Raw genomic sequence first — 19,955 nt, 5'->3', positions numbered from 1 at the left:
ATGTGTAGCGAGCAACCACCTTAAAAGATTGGTAGATGATATAGTCCCCCCCCCCCCTCACACACACACACACACACACACACACACACACACACACACACACACACACACACACACACACACACACACACCACCACCACCACCACCACCACCACCACCACCACCACCACACTATGCCACAGGTTCATTGCCACATTTGTTCTATGCCCCCCCTCCGGAATGAAGTTCAAATCTTGATCATACCTGTCCAGTGAAATACAAGTCATGCCTTGACAAATCAGTACTGATCACGTCCTATCTCAAGTCGTAGGACTTGACAAGTCTTTACTATTGCGCAGTTAAGCAAAGTATAGTTTAAGAAGAAATTAATTGTAATTAATACATTTAAAAATTAGCAGAAATTAGTTTTAAAAAATTTTGAGAGATTTTTATTAACCTGACCAAGCCAATTCTGAATTGAGCACATACCAACTTAAAAAGTCCCATATATTGACCGTGAAATCAAACCTTTTTTCAGTGCCCGGCTCGAGACCGAATGACTAACTTTTTAACAAAGTACAAGTTTCTTGCAAAAGATGATTAATTTGTAAGAACTTGCAAGTTAAAGGGCTAACTTGTAAGTTTCGTGCGAGCTCGTTCCAGTTGAGCTCAATTCTTATTGGTGCGTGGGAGTTAGTTGCTCATTACATAATACAATGCGACCTAAATTGACAAAACGGCTACTTTTCAATTCTATCAATTGGTATATAGAGGATCTCAATTAGCTTCTTTACTATTGTTTCTTTAAAAACGTTTCTTTATACCTTTCTTGACATTGATTGAAATTTCAATTTCATATGTCAGCATTTTCGCAAAATAATTTAGTTACCCTTCTTTTTTAGCCATTTTTTTATAACTTCAATTCACACTTTCAAAGGCTCTATGTTTTTAAACAAACATTTACAATCAAATTTTGCAAGATATTACTGTTTTTCTTACTAATCTATACCCAAAAATGTTATCTTGTAGCAACTTTTATTCTATGAACTTATGGAATAACATAATATTTAAGGGGAATGGTTAAATTACAAGAACTTGTAAGCCGAAAGTTTAACTTGTAACAACTTGTAACTCGAATGGTTAACTGGTAAAAAAAACTTGCAAGGTGATGCATTGTATAGTAAGAACTTGCTAGAAACTTGCAAGTTTTTACTAGTTAACCGTTCGCAATCGACCAGGGTGGACAAAAAATAAGAGGCCAAGACTACGGTATCTTTGGTCTTTGGGCGATATCCGAAAGTTTTTCATTCTCTGTGAAGTGATTTTTGTGGAATTACGTGCGTTCTTTCGTAAATAAAAGAAAGCAAAACAACAGAAAACTGTGCTACATACTTTCCCAAGACTTCTCAAGTCTTGGTCAAGGTTTGCTCAAAACTTGTCAAGCCTTGGCCAAGACCTGAACAAGTTTTTTCAAGTCTTGGCCAAGTCAAGTCTTGACTTAAGACGTGACAAGTCTTAAAAGTGATACGATCGGAGCTCTGATACCGACTGATCCAAGACTTGCAATTTCACTGAATCAATACTGATTAAGACTGGACGTTCAGTCTGGGCCGCCACCCGGTGCGCGTGCGATTTTATGCAAGGCAACGCTCTTTAAATGACAATTAATTTGCGAGTAAAGAACATACTGAGGGGGTAGGGGTAAAATTCCTATAAAATCATGAAAAAAAGTTAGAATTCAATTTATCGAAAAACGAGAAGTCAAATCTTAAAAAACGCACGTGCAAGTTTCAAATTTCCAAAGGTCTCAAAGGTTTGCCTGCATACATAGCAAGATATTGTTCATTGACGTTCGTCATCTTAAAACGTGCAAGTTGCGTGTAGGCAAATGTTTTAAGCAAGTAACTTCGAAGTGACTTCAGCAGAGTTACGTATTCTAGGTTACGTAACCCTGCAGAAGTCACTTCGAAATTCTGGATGGCATCCCGAACCGCTACGCTGTTCTCGATAGACGCTTGCAGTTCGCAGTCACTTCAAGCAGAGTCACGTAGCCTGCACTTGAAATGAACGTAGAAGTTTCAACAGCTGAAGAGTCAATTACTGGCTAGTAAAAAAGATGTTCATAAATGAAGCTCGCCCAAATGACCAATTCCTGTCATTTCAAATGACAATTACATTACGCTTTTAACTGGTAGCTCTATTGTGTCATTGTAACAGTCCGCCCGGGTTGAGGAAAAATATAAAAGATACGCGGTGACGAGTTGTTTTTTTTTTTCACGGCAAATTTCGTACATAATTTTGCGGTGAAATGCGGTGAAATTGTGTAATTTAACCACTATAGTATGCTGTGAACTTACAATCCACTCTCTTCACCGCCCTTACAAGGGATCGAACCTCTCACCTCCTTCAAGTCATCCATTTCTTCCTCTATTGCGCCATCTCTCACTAACTTCTAGTTTTTTGGTTTAAATATAAATCACGTTCACTCTACTTTCTGTAAAACATCCTCGGTGAATTTTTGTAAGATTTGCGATTGTAGCGGTAAATTACATTTTTAGTGGTGAAATGCGGTGAAATGTGGTGATTTTTTGTAAGTTCGCCGCTCACTCTAGTGGTGAAAATACATAAATTCAACGCTTAGAAAAAGTGACAAAAAGATGTAAGATTAAGGGGTAGTTTTAGTGGGGGGTTAAATCTAACAGTTCCTCCCTTACTCCCCATTTATTTCATCGCATTCACTGCTGACCTCATAATATTTCAACAGTATTTCCAGCTGTGAATTTTTGTAAGTTCACCACTATGCTAAGCGGTGAATTTATGTAATTTCATTACAATCCCCGCTTATCTCACATAATGTGGACGCTTTGTCAGAGCGGTGAATTTACGTAAATTCACCGCTAAATGCGGAAGTGAAATTATGTAATTTCACTGCTATGAGACGATAAATTTTATTTTCACCGCATTCACTGCATGATTTATATAATTACACCACATTGAACGCTTATCTAGCAAAAATTCCCCCATTCAACGCTTATCGTACATATTTTTGCGTTAAAGTGCGGTGGCGTCTCGACCCGGGCGTTCTCCTAATAAATTGATGTGTTTCTTATTATCAAAAAAATGCAATCTTCAATAGCTTCTCGAACCCCTCGAGTTCTTTGCACGACTTTAAGAAATTAATCATTAAGCGAGAAAAATGGGTAGCTAATGTCTTCAATTAAATAGTCGAGGAGAGCATTTAAGGCCATATTGCAGCGTTAACCAAAGCTTAGAATGAGGGCTTACATCACAAATGCGGCCTATGCCATTCTATTTATAAAAATCTATATAGAACAAGGAGGCTCTGTAATGTGCGTTCACAGAAATGTTTTGACGCCACTCAACCACTTTTTCGACTTCATTGGCCGCCAAACGAGGGAGATATAAAATTTTCAAATGATCACACATAGTTCGAAAATAGTTTGTGTCTCCATTTATAAAAACAAACTTAAGCTCAGACCAATACACAAATTAAACAGCTACACACGAGATTCTTGATGATACCAGCCATTAAGGAGAGTAAGAGACAAGGCAAACAACAAAATCAAATGGACGCAACAAGCATTACCTACAACTACAGTTCAATGTCTATTTACATTAGAAAACTGGATGATAAGACGAAAAATAAACTGAAGCGAATGACTTGCTTCTAATTAGAACGATACCAATCTGTCTTTTTTGAGAAAAATTAGCAGGTAGGCAGAAAATAAAAAGGGGGAAACTTAATCGAAAACGTTTGCATTTTTTGAAAACAATTAAATTCAAAGTCATGAAAGCCACCAGCTATCAACTGAAATCAATCAATGGCTTTATTTATACTTTTATACGAAATCATTGAGGTCTGTATTTATCAAGAAAGTAATAAGGTTAAAAAAGGAACAAATGAAGAAAACAATCAAAAAGTCAATTCACTTTTGCACGGAAACGGCGTCGAAGCCTATAAAAGCACAAAATGTTCACCTAAAATAATAATTATAACCAATTTTGTCTTTTTATTATGAGACATAGGACGGATAATCACTATGCCATTTTTTTGATGATCGGACAAGACAACCGAAGAGAACCTCAGAAGTGGGAAAATAAAAAAATAAAAAGGTTATGAAAACTCTTATTATCAATGACATAAAACCATTATTCGAGTAGAACAGCAACCATAAAGATAAAGTATCATGCAATTAAATAGAATACGACCTCTTCTATTGCTAAGAATCTGCTAAAAGTTGGCAGAAATTGGATTGAAAGCGGCGATTCTAAAACAAAACACTTTTTTCAAAATCAAAAATTTTAAATGCGTAAAATGAACAACACGTAGCTTTCAAATGAAAACTGGTAAACTTTTCGTTTTATGGTGTATTACTGCTCAGCAAGCTAAGTGGACATGTTAATAATGAGACTATATCAAAAGATCAATTACCAATGAATACAGACAGAACTCAAAATATCACAAACAAACTTAATCAGACTGTTGAAGCTAAAAACCGTATACTTTTTTATTGAAATTGAAAAGAAAATTATTGGTTATATTTTTCACGTACTAACGACCTGTAAGTAATTGAGATTTCTTTTGAAGTTTTTCTGGTTTGTATATAATTTAAAATCAAAAAAGGCAAATTTATTTCAAAAAGATATATAAGGGTGCCTTTACAATCCAAATATGTTTTCAGCTTTCAAATTCCCTAATAAGACCAAAATGCCGATTGCTTTCCCACCAAAACCAAAATTTATTTCACGTGTTGACGAAAGTGACCAAAGTCAAAAGATCAAAAAAATGCATTTTGCATAGTAATCGAGTTATATTTTTGAATAACAACTATATATCAATTAAAAAAGCATTAAATAGTTCCCTCAAAACAAAATTGGACATTTAAAAAATTAGACTTAGTCATGAGACTGAAAAAGAACCTAAAAAATTAGCAAAACGCAAGAATTCAACAAAAATTTACGAAAACATTTTATCGAAGCCGTAAAAACCATGAATAAAACTCAATAAACAGAAAATTTATAGGACCTTAATAAATAACATAATTTGAATGTTCATTGATTGAAGCTTTATATGAAAACAGACCCGCCTTTAATTAGGATGGAAAAGAAAGATTTTAAAAAAATTAAAATTTATCTTTTAACAATTTTTCACAATTGTAATAAAAATTGTGCATTTTTTTTGGCAATTGAGAGGTTTATTATATATGTAATTCTTATAAATATTGGTTCAGATTTGCGAAAGACCGCAAAAGACTGATTGCCAGAGAACTTTATTAGGGACCACAGTAATAATTGGGCAACATCTGAGTAAAGATTTGAGTAAAGATTTTGTCAACATCTGAGTAAAGATTTTGTCAGCAGTCTTTTTTATCTCCACTATCGGTCAAATTATACGATGAAATGGTTTTGAAAAAGAAACAAATGCACTTAAAAAAGTAGCCAAAAATTTTGCCCAAACAATTGTTTCTATCAGTTCACCAAAACTTTTTATCCTTATGTGTAAATCCAATAGACTATCCTTTACATTGAGACTAACCTTAAAAGTGCGAACAAAACAACAGATGTTAAGCTAAGACTAACAAAACTTTCATCCTTTCTAATTCTTTGGAAAAATCGCAATTCAAAAAAACTAGTTTTAAGTTCTTCGCTTGATAAGCTCTCTAATGATACCACTCACAATCCTGTTCTATGAAAATTTCGACCTGCGAAAATCAATTGAACAAAAACAAACCAAGTTGAGCATATAGTTCCCCCCCTTAAAGTGCGTCGCAACAATAAGTAGCAGTATTGTCGATTAATTTGCAGGACAGTTTACAAGTAGATCAAAAGGTGACAAGTGTATAACATGTGGAGAAAAGGTCTAGACTTCAAGGTGAGCGAAATTCTGTTCATAAACAATAAAGGCCAAGTTGAGCAAAATTCTGTTCATAAACAATAAGGGAGCAGCTTCGCACAAATTTTTGACTTGAAACAATGTTTTCAAAACTATAATAGTAAGCGACCGGCTTGAAAAACTGTGGATAATAATTAATTCACACACCTCGGTTCCTGGAGTAAATGGTAAGGAAATATGTTTTTTTCATCTCCCCCCCCACACACACACACACAAACACCACACCACAGCTTCGTGGCCACATATGTTCTATGCCCCACCACCCGGCGCAAGTGCGATTTTATACAGCGCAACGCACTTTAAACAACAAATAAATTGCAAGTGAAGAGCATACTGAGAGGGGGGTAAAATTCAAATAAATTCATGGACAAAAGTTAGAAGTCAATTTACAGAAAACAAGAAGTCAACTCTTAATATACTCGCGTGCAAGTTTCAAATTTTCAAAAATATGTATAAATAGCAAGAAATCGTTCATTGATAGTCGTTATTTTAAAACGTGTAAGTTGCGTGTTTTAAGAAAAGTTACGTATCTGCAGAAGTCACTTCGAAGTTTTGGTTTAACATCCCGAGACGCTGCGCCGTTCACGATAGACACAAGAACTTCCCAATCAATTCAAGCAGAATCACAAAATATACACTTAAAATGAACATAAAGTTTGACATGAAGAGTCAATTATCATGTTTTTTTGCGGATCTATTCTGTTTCCCAACCCCCATTGTTTTTTATGACCCCCAGTTACAATTTATATGTTGTTATATAGCACGTTACTATGTAAGAAAATAGCACGTGCGCCTGAGGGTCATAAAAAAATTATGCTCACAAATCTGGGGGGCTGAAACAGAATAGATCTTTTTTTAGCAATAATTGATCAAAATTTTAGCAAAAATTGCGAAAAGTGTAAACAAATCAACCAAGCCTCACAAAATTTTAATCCTTTGTAACTCCTCGGAGAAATTGCAATTCAAAAAAATTTTAGTTCGAAATTCGTTACTTGACAAGCTCTCTAATGATACCACTCACAACCCTGTACGATGAATATATCAACATGAGAATATTAACCGAACAAAAATAAACAGAGTTGAGCATATAGTTCCTCCCCCCACTAAAGTGGGTCGGAACAATAAGTAGCAGTATTGCAAACTAAATTCCAGGAAGCTTTTCTGGTAGATCGAAAAAAATCAAAGGTGCAACATGCAGAGCAAAAGTCTAGACTTTAAGTTGAGCGAAATTCTGTTCATAAACAATAACGGCCAAGTTGAGCGAAATTTTGTTCATAAACAATAAGCTTTGCACAAGTTTTTGACTTGACTGATTAAAAATCCTCAAGGGGCAAACTTGTCACGGTCGTAAATGTGGCGAAATGTAATAAATGCGTTGAATTTAACGCCAAGTCAATATCAGTACTGGGCAAGTCTAATTTCAAGTCTAGGAATCAGTACTGATTCAGAGCTATGACCATAACACATTTAAGACTTGTCAGACTTGGCAAGTCTAAATACAAGAGCGAAAATAAAGTTCCGTACGGGGATCGGACCCAGGTCTTTGTCCTTCTTACTGCGCCACCGTGACTTTAGAAAGTATGTCTTTTGCGCTGTTCTAATACGCTTGAAAGAAGCGAGCAAATTATATTACATGGGAGACTTGCATTTACAATTGCCCAGTACTGATTAACACTTGGAGTTCGGTAGGGGCCTCTAATTTGCCTAAAAATGTTCACCGGTTTATTTATAGCGAAGATTTTTTTTTCACCATTTTTTCACATTCAGCGTTAAAAGCTGCAATTTTTACAACCTTCGGCAAGATTCTCACATATGTTCTAGCGATTTTAAAATCTCAAACCTGTATCTGCTTCTCCGTTTGGTGACAGTGGAATGTCGGATGACGTCACTGATTCGGAACTGTTGTCAAATGACTCCAATGTCGAGGCGTTCGCAATTGAGTGAAATTGTTCAGCCATTTTCCACTCGCAACAAAAATCTTTGCAATCTTTTGATAACTTTGAAGTTAATTTACAAACTCTCAACAAAGTACAAAAATTACAGTAAAACCAAAGTTTGTTGCCTTTTAGTGACCTCTATAACGCCTAGTAAATTACTCCCCCTAATTTGATGTAATACTTTATTTCACCGATTTTTCTTGGATACGAAAAAATAATTTCCTATTAACTCTAAAGGAACTAATTAAAAATCGCGGAGAATTATAAAATTCTAAGAAAAAACTAATTAAAAAACGAATAAATGATTACCTTGATTCCAGTTGTTTGATGTTAAATTAAAGAAACTCTAAATTGTGACCGAAACCGCTTTTTAATCACAGAAAATCTCATTTCATTTGTAATTTTGTTATTGGTCAGATTTAAAAATGTGCAATGCTTTATATATTTTGGGTTAGAAAAGCATATTGATTGAAATTATGTGTTTGCCCGAATCGCCGTTCGAACCTATTTGCCTGAAACGTTTGAGTGATGACGAAACGGCGAAACCAAATCAAATAATCTGCAAAACAAAAAGTATATTATTTGCAAAAAATTAAACTGAAGGGACTGCTACAGTTTCACAGTCCGCTGCATCACAAACAATAAAATAATAATAAAAAATGGTTCTGTCAAAAGCTGAAAAAATTAGACTGACCGCAAGCAACTGTCTGTAATTTCATCAAGAAGAATTGACTGACCCGTGTTCCTACTGTCTTCAATGCATATTAACCACAAAAATTTTCATGTAATTACTTTGCTGAATGTAAAATAAAATGGAGTGCTTTTGGGTTCATTTCTTTAATGACTTTCAGCAAATTTTGCCGTGTCTACATCATTTTTTATACAAATTCAAATTTTAGGAGTAATATACACATACTAATTATGCGTTAATATTCCTTATATAGAGATGGCAGCAATTGAAGTTCGAACTTATACACAGGTCTACCTCGACCTATGAAAGGTCTGAGTACGGGGATGGCGAGAGCGGGGGGGGGGGGGGAGCACTTTTTTACTGGTCGATTGTGATGTTTTCATACCAGTTTTAAACTGTAGACTTTTTAACCAAATTTGGGTTAAAAAATACTAGAGAAGACTAAGTTCAGCCTCGCATGCTGAGTCGAATTATAACCCAACCTATTTTTTGGTGAAACCAAAGTTCATATTCACATTTTGGGTGTAACTCAAGTCCAGAGTTTCAATTTTAGGTTACTTTGCTTGAATATGGCCGAACCTTTTTTGGTCGAGCGTCGTCTGTCTTTAAGTTGAGGCCCAATACTGGGAGACCAAAAAAATGCTTCAGTATGTCATAGTTGCTCTTAGTATATAAGCAGCAAAAGTAAACACTTTCAAAAGAATTCAGATGGTTTTAATCACGTTTTTTTTCGAAAATCCTCTCTAAATTTATAAATTTAGAGAGGATTTTCGTATAGCCATTTCAGTATGCTTCGTATAATCTTAAGCGATTTGAGAGTCCTAATGAGGTCTGAAACATCAACTTGATAACTTTTGTACAGCATTATATATTTTCTTCTGCAGTAACTTTAGGCCTCAATTCTCTTAATAGAACAAACCGGAAAAAGAGCTTCGAGAAGCAAGCAGAACCAGCTGTTTTTATATTTTTATATCTAGAATTTTAACCTTTTGAAGTTGATAGAAAAGTTTCAGCAGAACATTGTTAGATGTTTAGATTTTTAAAGGTCTATGATTTTCTTGCGTACTAAAGTTACTTAAAATAAGTTTAAGATACTCAGAAAAAGTCGACTCAAGTTTTCTTGTTCACGTTTTAAAAGTAGTTGAATTATGGTTCGAAGTATCGCAGCAAACATTTAACATGTAGCGAATGATTTGGATTAGTTTTTGCATCAAAACAGTTGAAAAAAATTGGGCCTACCAATTTTGAATAAAATTGCATCCATTTTGCGCTGTAAACATTGGTATCAAAATACAATTTATGTTGTTCAGGAAAATGTCTCGCAACATTTAGATGCATCGCAACTGCTGAGGTATATTATATATATAAATATATATATATATATATATATATATATATATATATATACAAACATAAATTATATATATATATATATATATATATATATATATATATATACATATATATATATCGGTTTAGTTTCGATCACCTGTAAACATTGTCTAAATAAGTAATACATCAGTTAAATGAATTTTATTTTGTTATTACTTGTTTAAAAGTAAGTTTGATGTCGAATATCCTGCAAAAATATTTAGCATAACAAATGCACCGCATTTGTGTATATTGCACATCAGATTTCGGTTGATAATTTGCGTTGTTTGTCTTTTTGTCCAAACGATACGTTTCATTCTCAATCAATTTTTAAATTTGAGTATTTGCAATAAGTCGCTCAAGTCAGTATTCCCCTTCAATAATTTAAGTACTTTACCAAGAAAAAGATTTAATATATTTCAATTCATGATCCCCATTCCACAAATGTATTTAACACTGCCTTCGCCCCGCGAGGACAATCTCTTTTTTATATCGTTCTGAATTGCATATAGGACCAAAAAAAAAATTAAAGAGACAAAAGTGTATCTGAAGAACCTGTGATATATTAGTACACTTAATCTTGATGATCCTCATTCTGTGGTGCGAATCACCATATTCATTTGAAGTTTTAATTTAGTTAATTTTGACTTTTGTATTTGATGTTAAAATTCTTTTGTGATTTGGAAATGGGTACCAGGAAAATATATGATTCGCTAAGATTCCCGGATTTCCGTATAGATCGTTAATCTGTACGACATAGCGCAGTCAGCGGTTTGTGAATGTCGCAAAACCCCTTTGTTAATCGAACCTTTTTGGGAATGAGTAACGACAGAAGCATACATCCAATGTGATAAATGGCGCATTCAAGTAAAACTAGCAATCGTAGCACGTCAAAATATCAATTTGGAATTTCTTCTCGAACCCAAACACTAAAAAGTAAAACTTCCAACCGAACCCAAAAAATGAGTCATGTATCGAAGATGCAACGGATCAAACAGAAAGAGAGACGCAAATACGGAATAGGCAACTCAAACTACCATGAGAACTGAAATGTCATAAACTCACAGAAGCTGGAATCATCCTTTTTAGGAACGCCCATGGGCCGTGTGCAATCAAAACGCGCATCTATTCCATATCTCAGTATAGGCGCAGAGGGACAGAGAAAACTGACACGAAGATATCCTCGTAATGTCATCAATGATGTGTCAACCCTCAAACTATGGAAAATGCTAAAATTGGCTTTCATTCGACCTCGCAACATCACTTTTGATAGATTTTTTTCTTCTCCAGGAAAAAGAAAAAATGTGAAACAGTCGAACAGTTCTACAGTAATCTGAAAGCACTTGCAGAAAACTATAATTTTTAAAATCAAGAGGAAAACATAATTCGAGACTTAAATATAAGAAATACGTTAGACAGCGATGTTAAGCTTGAATTGCTTTGCGATACAGTTGAACCAGAGAGAGAGAGAGAGAGAGAGAGAGAGAGAGAGAGGGAGAGCACTAAGCATCGCAGTAAACTTGGAAATGGGACAGCAAAACCAGCAACTAATTTCCTGGAAGAATACGAAGAGCGCAAGCGCAATTCAACAATTGAAACAATTTTCCGTCGCAAAAACACAACCTCAACATCGAAATCGAAGCACCTTCAATTGCAAGCCCAACGGTCAATGTAGAAACAGTGGGAAGAAATGTTTCACCAATTCATAAACTGTTTTGAGTCAATAGGGATAAGAAGTGTAATCACTGTGGTCTACTCAATCACTTCGCCAAGGTATGTCAGAAAAATTAAAACATCAGTAAAAACACATCACAAAGTAATAGAAAAGATAATCATGAAAATCATGAAAACAAAGACAGTTCGGACGAGTAAAATTAAACTTCATTAATTACACTGAATAGTACGACTCCAACTATGATTCCTAGGATAATAACTATGTTGCAATGCTTGAAAGTAAAGAAACCAACAAATTGTTGCAAAAACATTACAATCGTAAACACAAAATGCAATTTGCTCCTTTATTCAGGAAGTGGATGTACTATAATCTTGCGCTCGCAAAACATTTTATATAAAATTGTGGACACGCTAAGGAATCAGAGAAAACACACCGGAAAAAAATCATTTTAGAATGACACGGTCAAAACATGTGGAATATTAAAAACACCAGTTCAATTTAAAGATCGGAAAATGCAACGTGCAAAAAATACTGTAGTTGCATATGGATTTAAACCAATTCTTGGACGAGACTCATCTGGTCAGCTAGGAATCAGAATCACGCAAAAACCTTGTCCCAATATTGAAATCAATAACACCAATCACGAAGATTTCTGGGATTGAAATATAGAATCGGAAAGTCACAAAAACCATAGAGTAAAATCAAAATTCATAGAAACTATCGAGTTAAACATCAAAGAGGACAAAAACTACCAATTCGCTTACAACCAAAAGTCTAAATCAAGCTCGAGAAAGTCATAAATGAAGTAAAAATTGTCAAATTGTTCAGATCAGCACTTCATATCGCGTATCGTTATCACAGTAAAAAAAAGGATCAATCAACTGAGAATGCCTTGGATTCAAAGATTCTAAATGAACACCCTCACGAAAATAATTATCAAATGCCAAACATCGTTTCACTAATTCAAACAATTTTCCAAACACAGTCAAACGCGAAGCATGAGACAGTTTTTTTTTATAACAATTGATTTGCAAAACGCTTACAGCCAACCAAGTTCACACTTCTAGTGAATGGCAAAATGACAGGCACTTATCCCCTCAAAATAGGATTAAATGGTATAATGGATACGCCTTTTCAATTCCGAAAGCTATGTGACTGTTCTCTGATTGGACTTATTAATACCTTCTGTTTTCTTGACGAAATTCTAGGTATTAGCAGAGGAAAAATCGAAGTTCATATAAAACAGGTAGAAAACTGCCACAAAAATATAGATGGCGAATGAAAGTGGAAAAATGCGGTTTCGCAACAACAAATATAGAATGGCTTGGTGGCAAAATCACCAAACCCGGCATAACAACCTTAGCAAATAAAACAGCTGCAATGTAACTCCTTAGTGCACCAACAAATTTAAAAAAATTTACGATCTTTCATGGGCCCAATTCATGACCTCGGAGAATTTATTCCACGTTTGACCCAATTTTGTTATTTCTTACGACCATTAATAAATCTGAAAACCTAAATTCACCTGGACAGACGGATATGAAAATAATTTCAAACAGATTGAAGAAAAAATTGCTGAAACCACTGAAAACAAAAAAATTCCAAGCAAACTTAGAAACACGCATAAAATGGGTAGTTTCAGGGACAAGTCCCTGGGCTGCCCTTGAAAAACGTAACACAGAAGGTTCGCAAACAGTAGAACTCGCCTCCCTTTTCCTTAATTCATTTGTAGAAAAATTTTTTTGATAATGAAACAGAACTGCTCCGTGTAGTTTAGTCGATCAAACATTTCAAATACTAACTTTAAGGGTAGACAATGAAAGTTGTTACAGATCATAGAGATTTACTCTCAATTATGAGTGAAAATAGAGCCTATAAATCACAAAACCGTGGTCTTACAAGATGGGTTGACCCACTACTTTGGTTTGATTTCACAATTGATCATTTGCCGGCTGAAAAATGGGTCTGGTAGATTTTATATCGCGGAAACCACATCAAGCGGCCGCTAGAAGATCTAAATAAACTGAACAATTCTTAGTTGCCATATTGGACTCAATCAAACGCAGCGCGAAAAAATGTTTGTTAAAAACACATACCTATGATGGATCCGCTGAGCGAATTGAGGCGAATAAAATAAACGCAAAAACTCTAAATGCCAATGACAAGATATTGAGTGATTCGCGGGGCAAAAACACAAAATTTTCGAAAGCGGCAATAAAGGCAAATAAAATTGCTCATTCAACTTCAACAACTTTCGCCCACTAAACGAATCACAAACAAATTCCAATCCGCATTAATGATGTTAAACTCGGATGATGAAATGCTATTAACAATCCGCCAAGCCACAAAGATCAGAATTGCTGACAAAGCTGGGCCGTCAATTGCTCTCCAACCGACGACAACACCTTCTACACCAGGAACGGACACAACGACGGTCACAAATAACCCTCAACAGCGGAAAAAAATTATACAGGGAGTGATTCAACTTTCCCCTGTCTGAAATGTTCTCTTTTACACTGATGGCTAGCCTCACCTTGAAGGACACAATCCTAAAGGCGATACAACACAGCATACTCACAGACAATGAAGAAAGATGCAAACAGATTTCGGCATACATCGAACGCCGTCGGAAAGACCTCCACGAAAACAATGGATGTGTATGCGTGGACGACAAAATTGAAATCCCAAATTCGATCAATGACGCATACATTGAGGCCATCAAGGCAACAGATCCAGGCGGGTTGTGTATGACTGATATGGCAATACATTGATGGTGGCCTTACACGCACCGCGATTTCCTGTCTAAAACAGCGAAGTGCAACCCCTGTTTCGAAATTGGTAAAAAAATAAAAGTCTATAATTTCTTCTAATAAATGGGCCCAAGTAAGGTCATGTAAAGTTCCTAATAAAGAAATTCAGATAGATTTTGGTGAAAAAGATATCAAATAAGAATCCAGATATTCAATGGAAACGACCAAGAAGTATACTTCCTTGCATGTATTGATTGTTTTTCAAAATTCCCAACAGCCGAAGTATTCGAGCAAGCAAATGCGCATATTGTTTTACAGTTTCTTCAGGATTATATATTATTTCACGGCATACCACGCGCAATTAGAATAGACCACGCTAAATGTCAAGTCGGTCAGCGAAATTGAATCCTTTGTCATCATGATAATATCAAGCTCATTGAAGCGCCAATTCACGACAACAGTTCGAACGGACGAGTGGAGAGGCTAATACGAACAGTTAAGATCTAAAAACCGTTTAAGATATAATAAAACCGCGGTGCGAAATCAATTTAAATTAAAGGCCTCAAAATATCGGATATATCAGCTACAAATATGTCGTCACAAGACAATCAATCTGTCGCCAATTGAGGCTCATTTGTGACCTAAACCAAATACTCCATTTGGTATAATAACTACAGAACTAAACCCAAATACAGTTTGTTGAGGCAACTCTCAGCTTTTTTTGCATTTATCCAATTCTTCGAACTTTCCAAATTTCTTGCTAAAAGTTTGGAGGAAAATAAAACTTATTCGTTAAAAGGCTTTTTAAATTTTCATATTAAATGGCTGTGTTTTTAGTTTACTTGCTGAAATAAATAGAGGATTCTCTCAATTTGATTACACACAAAATGTTGTGGGATAATTCTACCTTCAAGAGAAGAGGCTGATTTGATTACACGATTGTTTTTTTAAAAAAACGTTCAATCAGTATAAAAGCATATCTGGCAAGCTTGTTAGAACAAAATATTGTTCCCTTTTTACCCATAACCACGTAGAGTGATCAACAACCAGTGTCAAAATTACACCCCCTGATTACCCCTTAACTGATGTAAGAGTAGGGGTAAATGTCTATGGGTTGCAAACCAATGTAAGAATAATGGGTTAGGGGGATTGTTTGATTCTACCCCGCCCCAGAAGGACGTCCAAAAGAAGTACGATTAGGGGAGGGGGTAATTTTAGAGGATTAAAATGATGTAAGATAATGGTAAACTGTATAATGGCGAGAACGAAGGAATTGTTAGATATTTACCCTCGAAAATAACACTCACAAAATTAAGATTCGGGGTAATTTTAGGATGTAAGATAAGGAAGGTACTCGTGGTTACGGTAAGTAGGGGTGGTAGGGCTCGGGATTTGTCAGATTTTAGTCCCCAAAATTACAATCAAAAAAGTTTAGGTGCATAACCTTAGGGGGGTTGTTTACCCCCCCCCCTCCCCCTTCCCCCTCACCCCAAATACCCTCTACCCTTTGCATAGTCTTCCCCCAGTACCCCCAGTACACCCCAAGTACCCCCAGTACACCCCTGCTCTTGCATCGTTTTACCCACTTACCCTGCACCTGCACTGTTTTCCCCCAGATTTAACCCCCATTATCGTTTTACCACAATTTTCTACAAAAAAGATGTAAAAACTTTGTTGGGAGTTTGTTAAAAACTCCCCCATTACCCCCGTAATCGTACATCTTTTTTGAGTTAAAAATTCAACATGGGATATTTTTGGTTCTGCTAGATTCTGAAATAGACAAAAAAAGAGTAGAAAATTTTATTGAAAAGAAAGCCAAAATGGTGTTTTTTTTGTGTGTTAATTTTTCTTAAAACAAAACAGGCAGTGTTCTATTAAAGTTTATTGTTGATAAACAGTTTGCAAACAGTTCACTAATTTTTCAAGACTGCATCATTTATATCATAAATTTTGCAAGTTATAAACATTTGAAGCATAATTCAGTCAGTTTGGGTCCATAAATAAGTGATCCGCTATCGAATTTTTTGTATTCCCGAAGCTTTTTCTCTCAAACTAAAAAATGAACGACTTTGAAACCTCTACACTTTTCATCTGTTGTGGAAGTTGAGACCTGCAATCACAAGTACACGGTAGAAAAATATTTTTTCAAAGAAACTTTTATTACTTCATTAGTTTAATTCCTGCTAGTGAAAATAGTAAAACTTCATTTTTTCACGCAGCAAAAGAGCTTTGCCAATTTTATGTTCAATAATGAGCTCACAATTTGCTCACAAATATTTTTACATCAAGAAAATTTCGATTCAATAACTTACTAACATTGAAATAAGCGTTTTGTGACACAAATCCACCCCCCCCCCCCCGGTGTCACAGATCCAACATCCAGCACCCCCTGTCACAACCCCTGTGCCAACACCCCCCCCCCCTCCTCTCCCCCCCCCCCCGTGTCACCGATGCAACGCCCCTTCTCTCCTCTCCCATCTATCTTGTTTTCTATTCAAAACGAGCCATTTCGATTTCCCAATCTGAGGACACCATCGCCGTCTTCGCCGTTCACAGAAACACCACTTCCTCGAACTCCTTTTCCTTTTCCCTATCTGTGGACACCATCGCCGTCTTCGCCGTTCACGGAGGCACCACTGCCTTGAACTCCTTTTCCATTTCCCGGATTGTGGACAACACTGCCATGTCCATGGTTCACATTTTGCGAGTTTCAAAATTGAAATAAACGGCTATGGAAGTGGGGAAAGAATCCGCAAAGGTGGTGGGGGGGTGACGCAACAACAGATCCAGATCCGTGGGGCGGAACAACAGATCCGTGGTCGTGGGGGGGGGGGGTTGCCCAACTGTTACCCATCTGGCAGAACGAATCTACTGGATCTATCTGTTACTGGATCTAACTATCGTAACGTGTCCTTACGGCGTAGAGGACCCCATTTTGCATGCAATTTCTTCATGCTCGATTTTTTTGGTGGAATCGAAAATTTCAAAATTTGCATGAATTTTGTCTGATCATGGTAAAAAACAAGTTTAATCTGTCAAGTACAAAATCATGATTAAAAAAGTTTTTCTGAAATTGTCCTGCTCATAAAAACCTATAATTGGACTGTAAATGTACTGATTCAGAACTGATTTTACGAGTTACTATTGGAATGTAAAGATTCAGCGCTGAATTGTCCTGGGACTAGGGTCCGGGTAGTAATGAGAATTTAACCTTCGTCACAAATGGTGTTAATGTTAAATTTCTTTGAACGCCCCTAGTTCCACTTTATGAAAAACATACGAATATTTATTTTTTGGTGGATTCTGCAACTAAATGAAAAACCTAAAATGAAGTAAATTTTCATCACTGAAGAATTTCCAAAGAAAGTCTTCAAATTCTTGATTAGAAATTATGCGGCAAAGTGTATCCATAATATTTATAGTTTCCGGTTTTTTCTTCTTTAAGAACGAAGAAAAAAATCCAATTCATACTAAATATTTTGATATCTCTGAATAAAAATTCACAGCTTTTATTTTAAAAAGTAACAATCATACTAGACGTAGAATGTTATCGAATTTTTTCTGCTTATGTATAATAGAAATTGAACCAATTACTCCTTGTTGACATTTATTGCCAATATCTTGGCAGATCTAGGATACTAGGGGTAGCAATATATCAAAGTTAGATCGAGAGGAGGAACACAATTATCGATAGCTTCTGCAATTTTATTCAATCGAATGAAACCTGAAATACTTAAAAGATTCTATCAGTTTGTTCAAACACGACGCTATCGAAGAAAAAGCAATGACCTTATTCTTTGTTTGCTAAAAGGGAATGACAGACATCTTTTTACAGATAATCTCAAGTTCTCATACTATTTTTGACTAAGAAGTGGCTTTTTATGTGAATGACTTCCCAGAAAAACGATTTGATGTGCTGTCTACAAAAATGGTGAAATCGTTAGTTGAGAAACTGATGCATTAGACTAGCTACGAAACAGTTGGAATTTCTAGAAATTCAATATTTGGCTACAGAAAAATTATTATTTTCTTTGCGCTAAAATATTTTCCTCATTCTGTGATTCTGCCCTTTTATTATATTGAAAGGCTTCTTTGTTCAGTATGTGTAAAATTGTGCTAACTTAGAGGTAACACTATGCAAATTTTGCACTTTTTACCGGTGAATTTGTTTTTCACTGCTCTCAATGCTTTCACCGCAATTCTTTCAAATTTTTTGCTATATGTTTTGCGGTGAAGATATTTTATGAATTTAATGTTGAATTTTTGTAAGGATTGCGAGCATTTTTTTCGCCACTCTCAAATTATTCACAACTATTACATCTTCATTTTTTTGCAATATTTTCTGCGGTGGAGAAATTTGATAAATTAAGCAATGAATTGTTGTAAGATTTGAGATTCTTAGCGATGAATTACTTTTTTCCACCGCTTTCAACGCCAAAATTTTCAATGCTTACATCATTTTACCGCATTCACCTCAGTTCTTCCAATTTTAGCGAACTTTACCATTGACACTTCGACCCGGGATAAATTCCCCTCCTTTCCAGACTTCACTTCGCCTCCTAACTTCCCTACCTCCCTCCTACAAACCCAAAAACAAAAACTTTGTGCGCACCTAAATAAACACACCCACCCAGCCACACACACACACACACACACACACACACACACACATACACACACAATCGCACACATAAAAACACACACACGAACACACAAACACACACACACACAAACGCTCTCTCACACACACACACACACACAATCGCACACATTCACGGTTACCAGATTGCAAACGCACGTCCCTTAAAGTGATTGAGAAGCACACGCAATTTCAGAACCTATAAAGCACCACCATAATCAGGTTTTGATATTGATATTTGATATTTGATATTATTGATAGTTTTTGATAGTTTTTGATATTTTTAAAACATGCATCTCTTTTTCCACTTTTTCTCAAGTATCTGTCTAAATTATACTGTAGCAGTGAAAATACTGAATGTGCACGTTTAACCAATCAGAGAAATGAAAGATTTAAAATATAAAAGAAGTGAATATAGAGTAGTGGATATATAAAGGGAATTAGAGTAATGTGTATATGGGTACCGTCTCGCTGGCTCTATGCTGCGGAGGTACCCATATACACATTACTCATATCGGGTCTGCCTTAATACGGTCATTTTTAACTTTCACGTTAGCTCAAAATGTTTTCTCAGATCATACACACGGTAAAATATATAAAGCAATGATGATCTGATAAGATTGCCCGTCAGATCTTACCCGATAAAAAATCCAGACTGAAGAATGTCTTACAAGCTGTTACGCGGTCAGGTGTGTCAAGCGATGGTTTTTTAAAATTTCACCGCCACTTTAGCGTTGAACCATTACGTAAACTCATACCGCATACACCAAATTCACTACATTCACCGGAAAGACATGTGTGATTTTGCTACGAACAAAAACAAAATTTATCATCGATTATCATACATGTTTTTTCGGATATTCTTTGGCCAGGGTAGTTTTTCTCGTGAGAATTTTTCCAGTCCATTAACAGAAATACTTAGACAACGATCAGGCGTCACTTTTCCAAACTTGTCAGTATTTAAACATAAATTAGGTAACAATTTGGTCTCTTGAAGAA

At 35.6% G+C, this 19,955-nt stretch overlaps 1 protein-coding gene across 1 annotated transcript in view; it reads right to left on the bottom strand.

Moving 5' to 3' along the window:
* The window catches only part of LOC142341405 (melatonin receptor type 1B-like), a 13,251-nt gene extending 10,853 nt beyond the window's left edge, over positions 1-2,398 (bottom strand). The window contains exon 1 of the mRNA XM_075392333.1: positions 2,337-2,398. Within this exon, the coding sequence (XP_075248448.1) occupies positions 2,337-2,398 (62 nt within the window). The remainder of the gene's footprint in view (positions 1-2,336) is intronic.
* Positions 2,399-19,955: the final 17,557 nt, after the last annotated feature.

This window comes from Convolutriloba macropyga, chromosome 6 (genome assembly GCF_964194025.1).
Source record: "Convolutriloba macropyga chromosome 6, txConMacr16.3, whole genome shotgun sequence".
Taxonomy (NCBI): domain Eukaryota; kingdom Metazoa; phylum Xenacoelomorpha; order Acoela; family Convolutidae; genus Convolutriloba; species Convolutriloba macropyga.
Note: the sequence above shows the minus strand (reverse complement) of the source record. Positions and strands in the feature narration are given on the sequence as shown.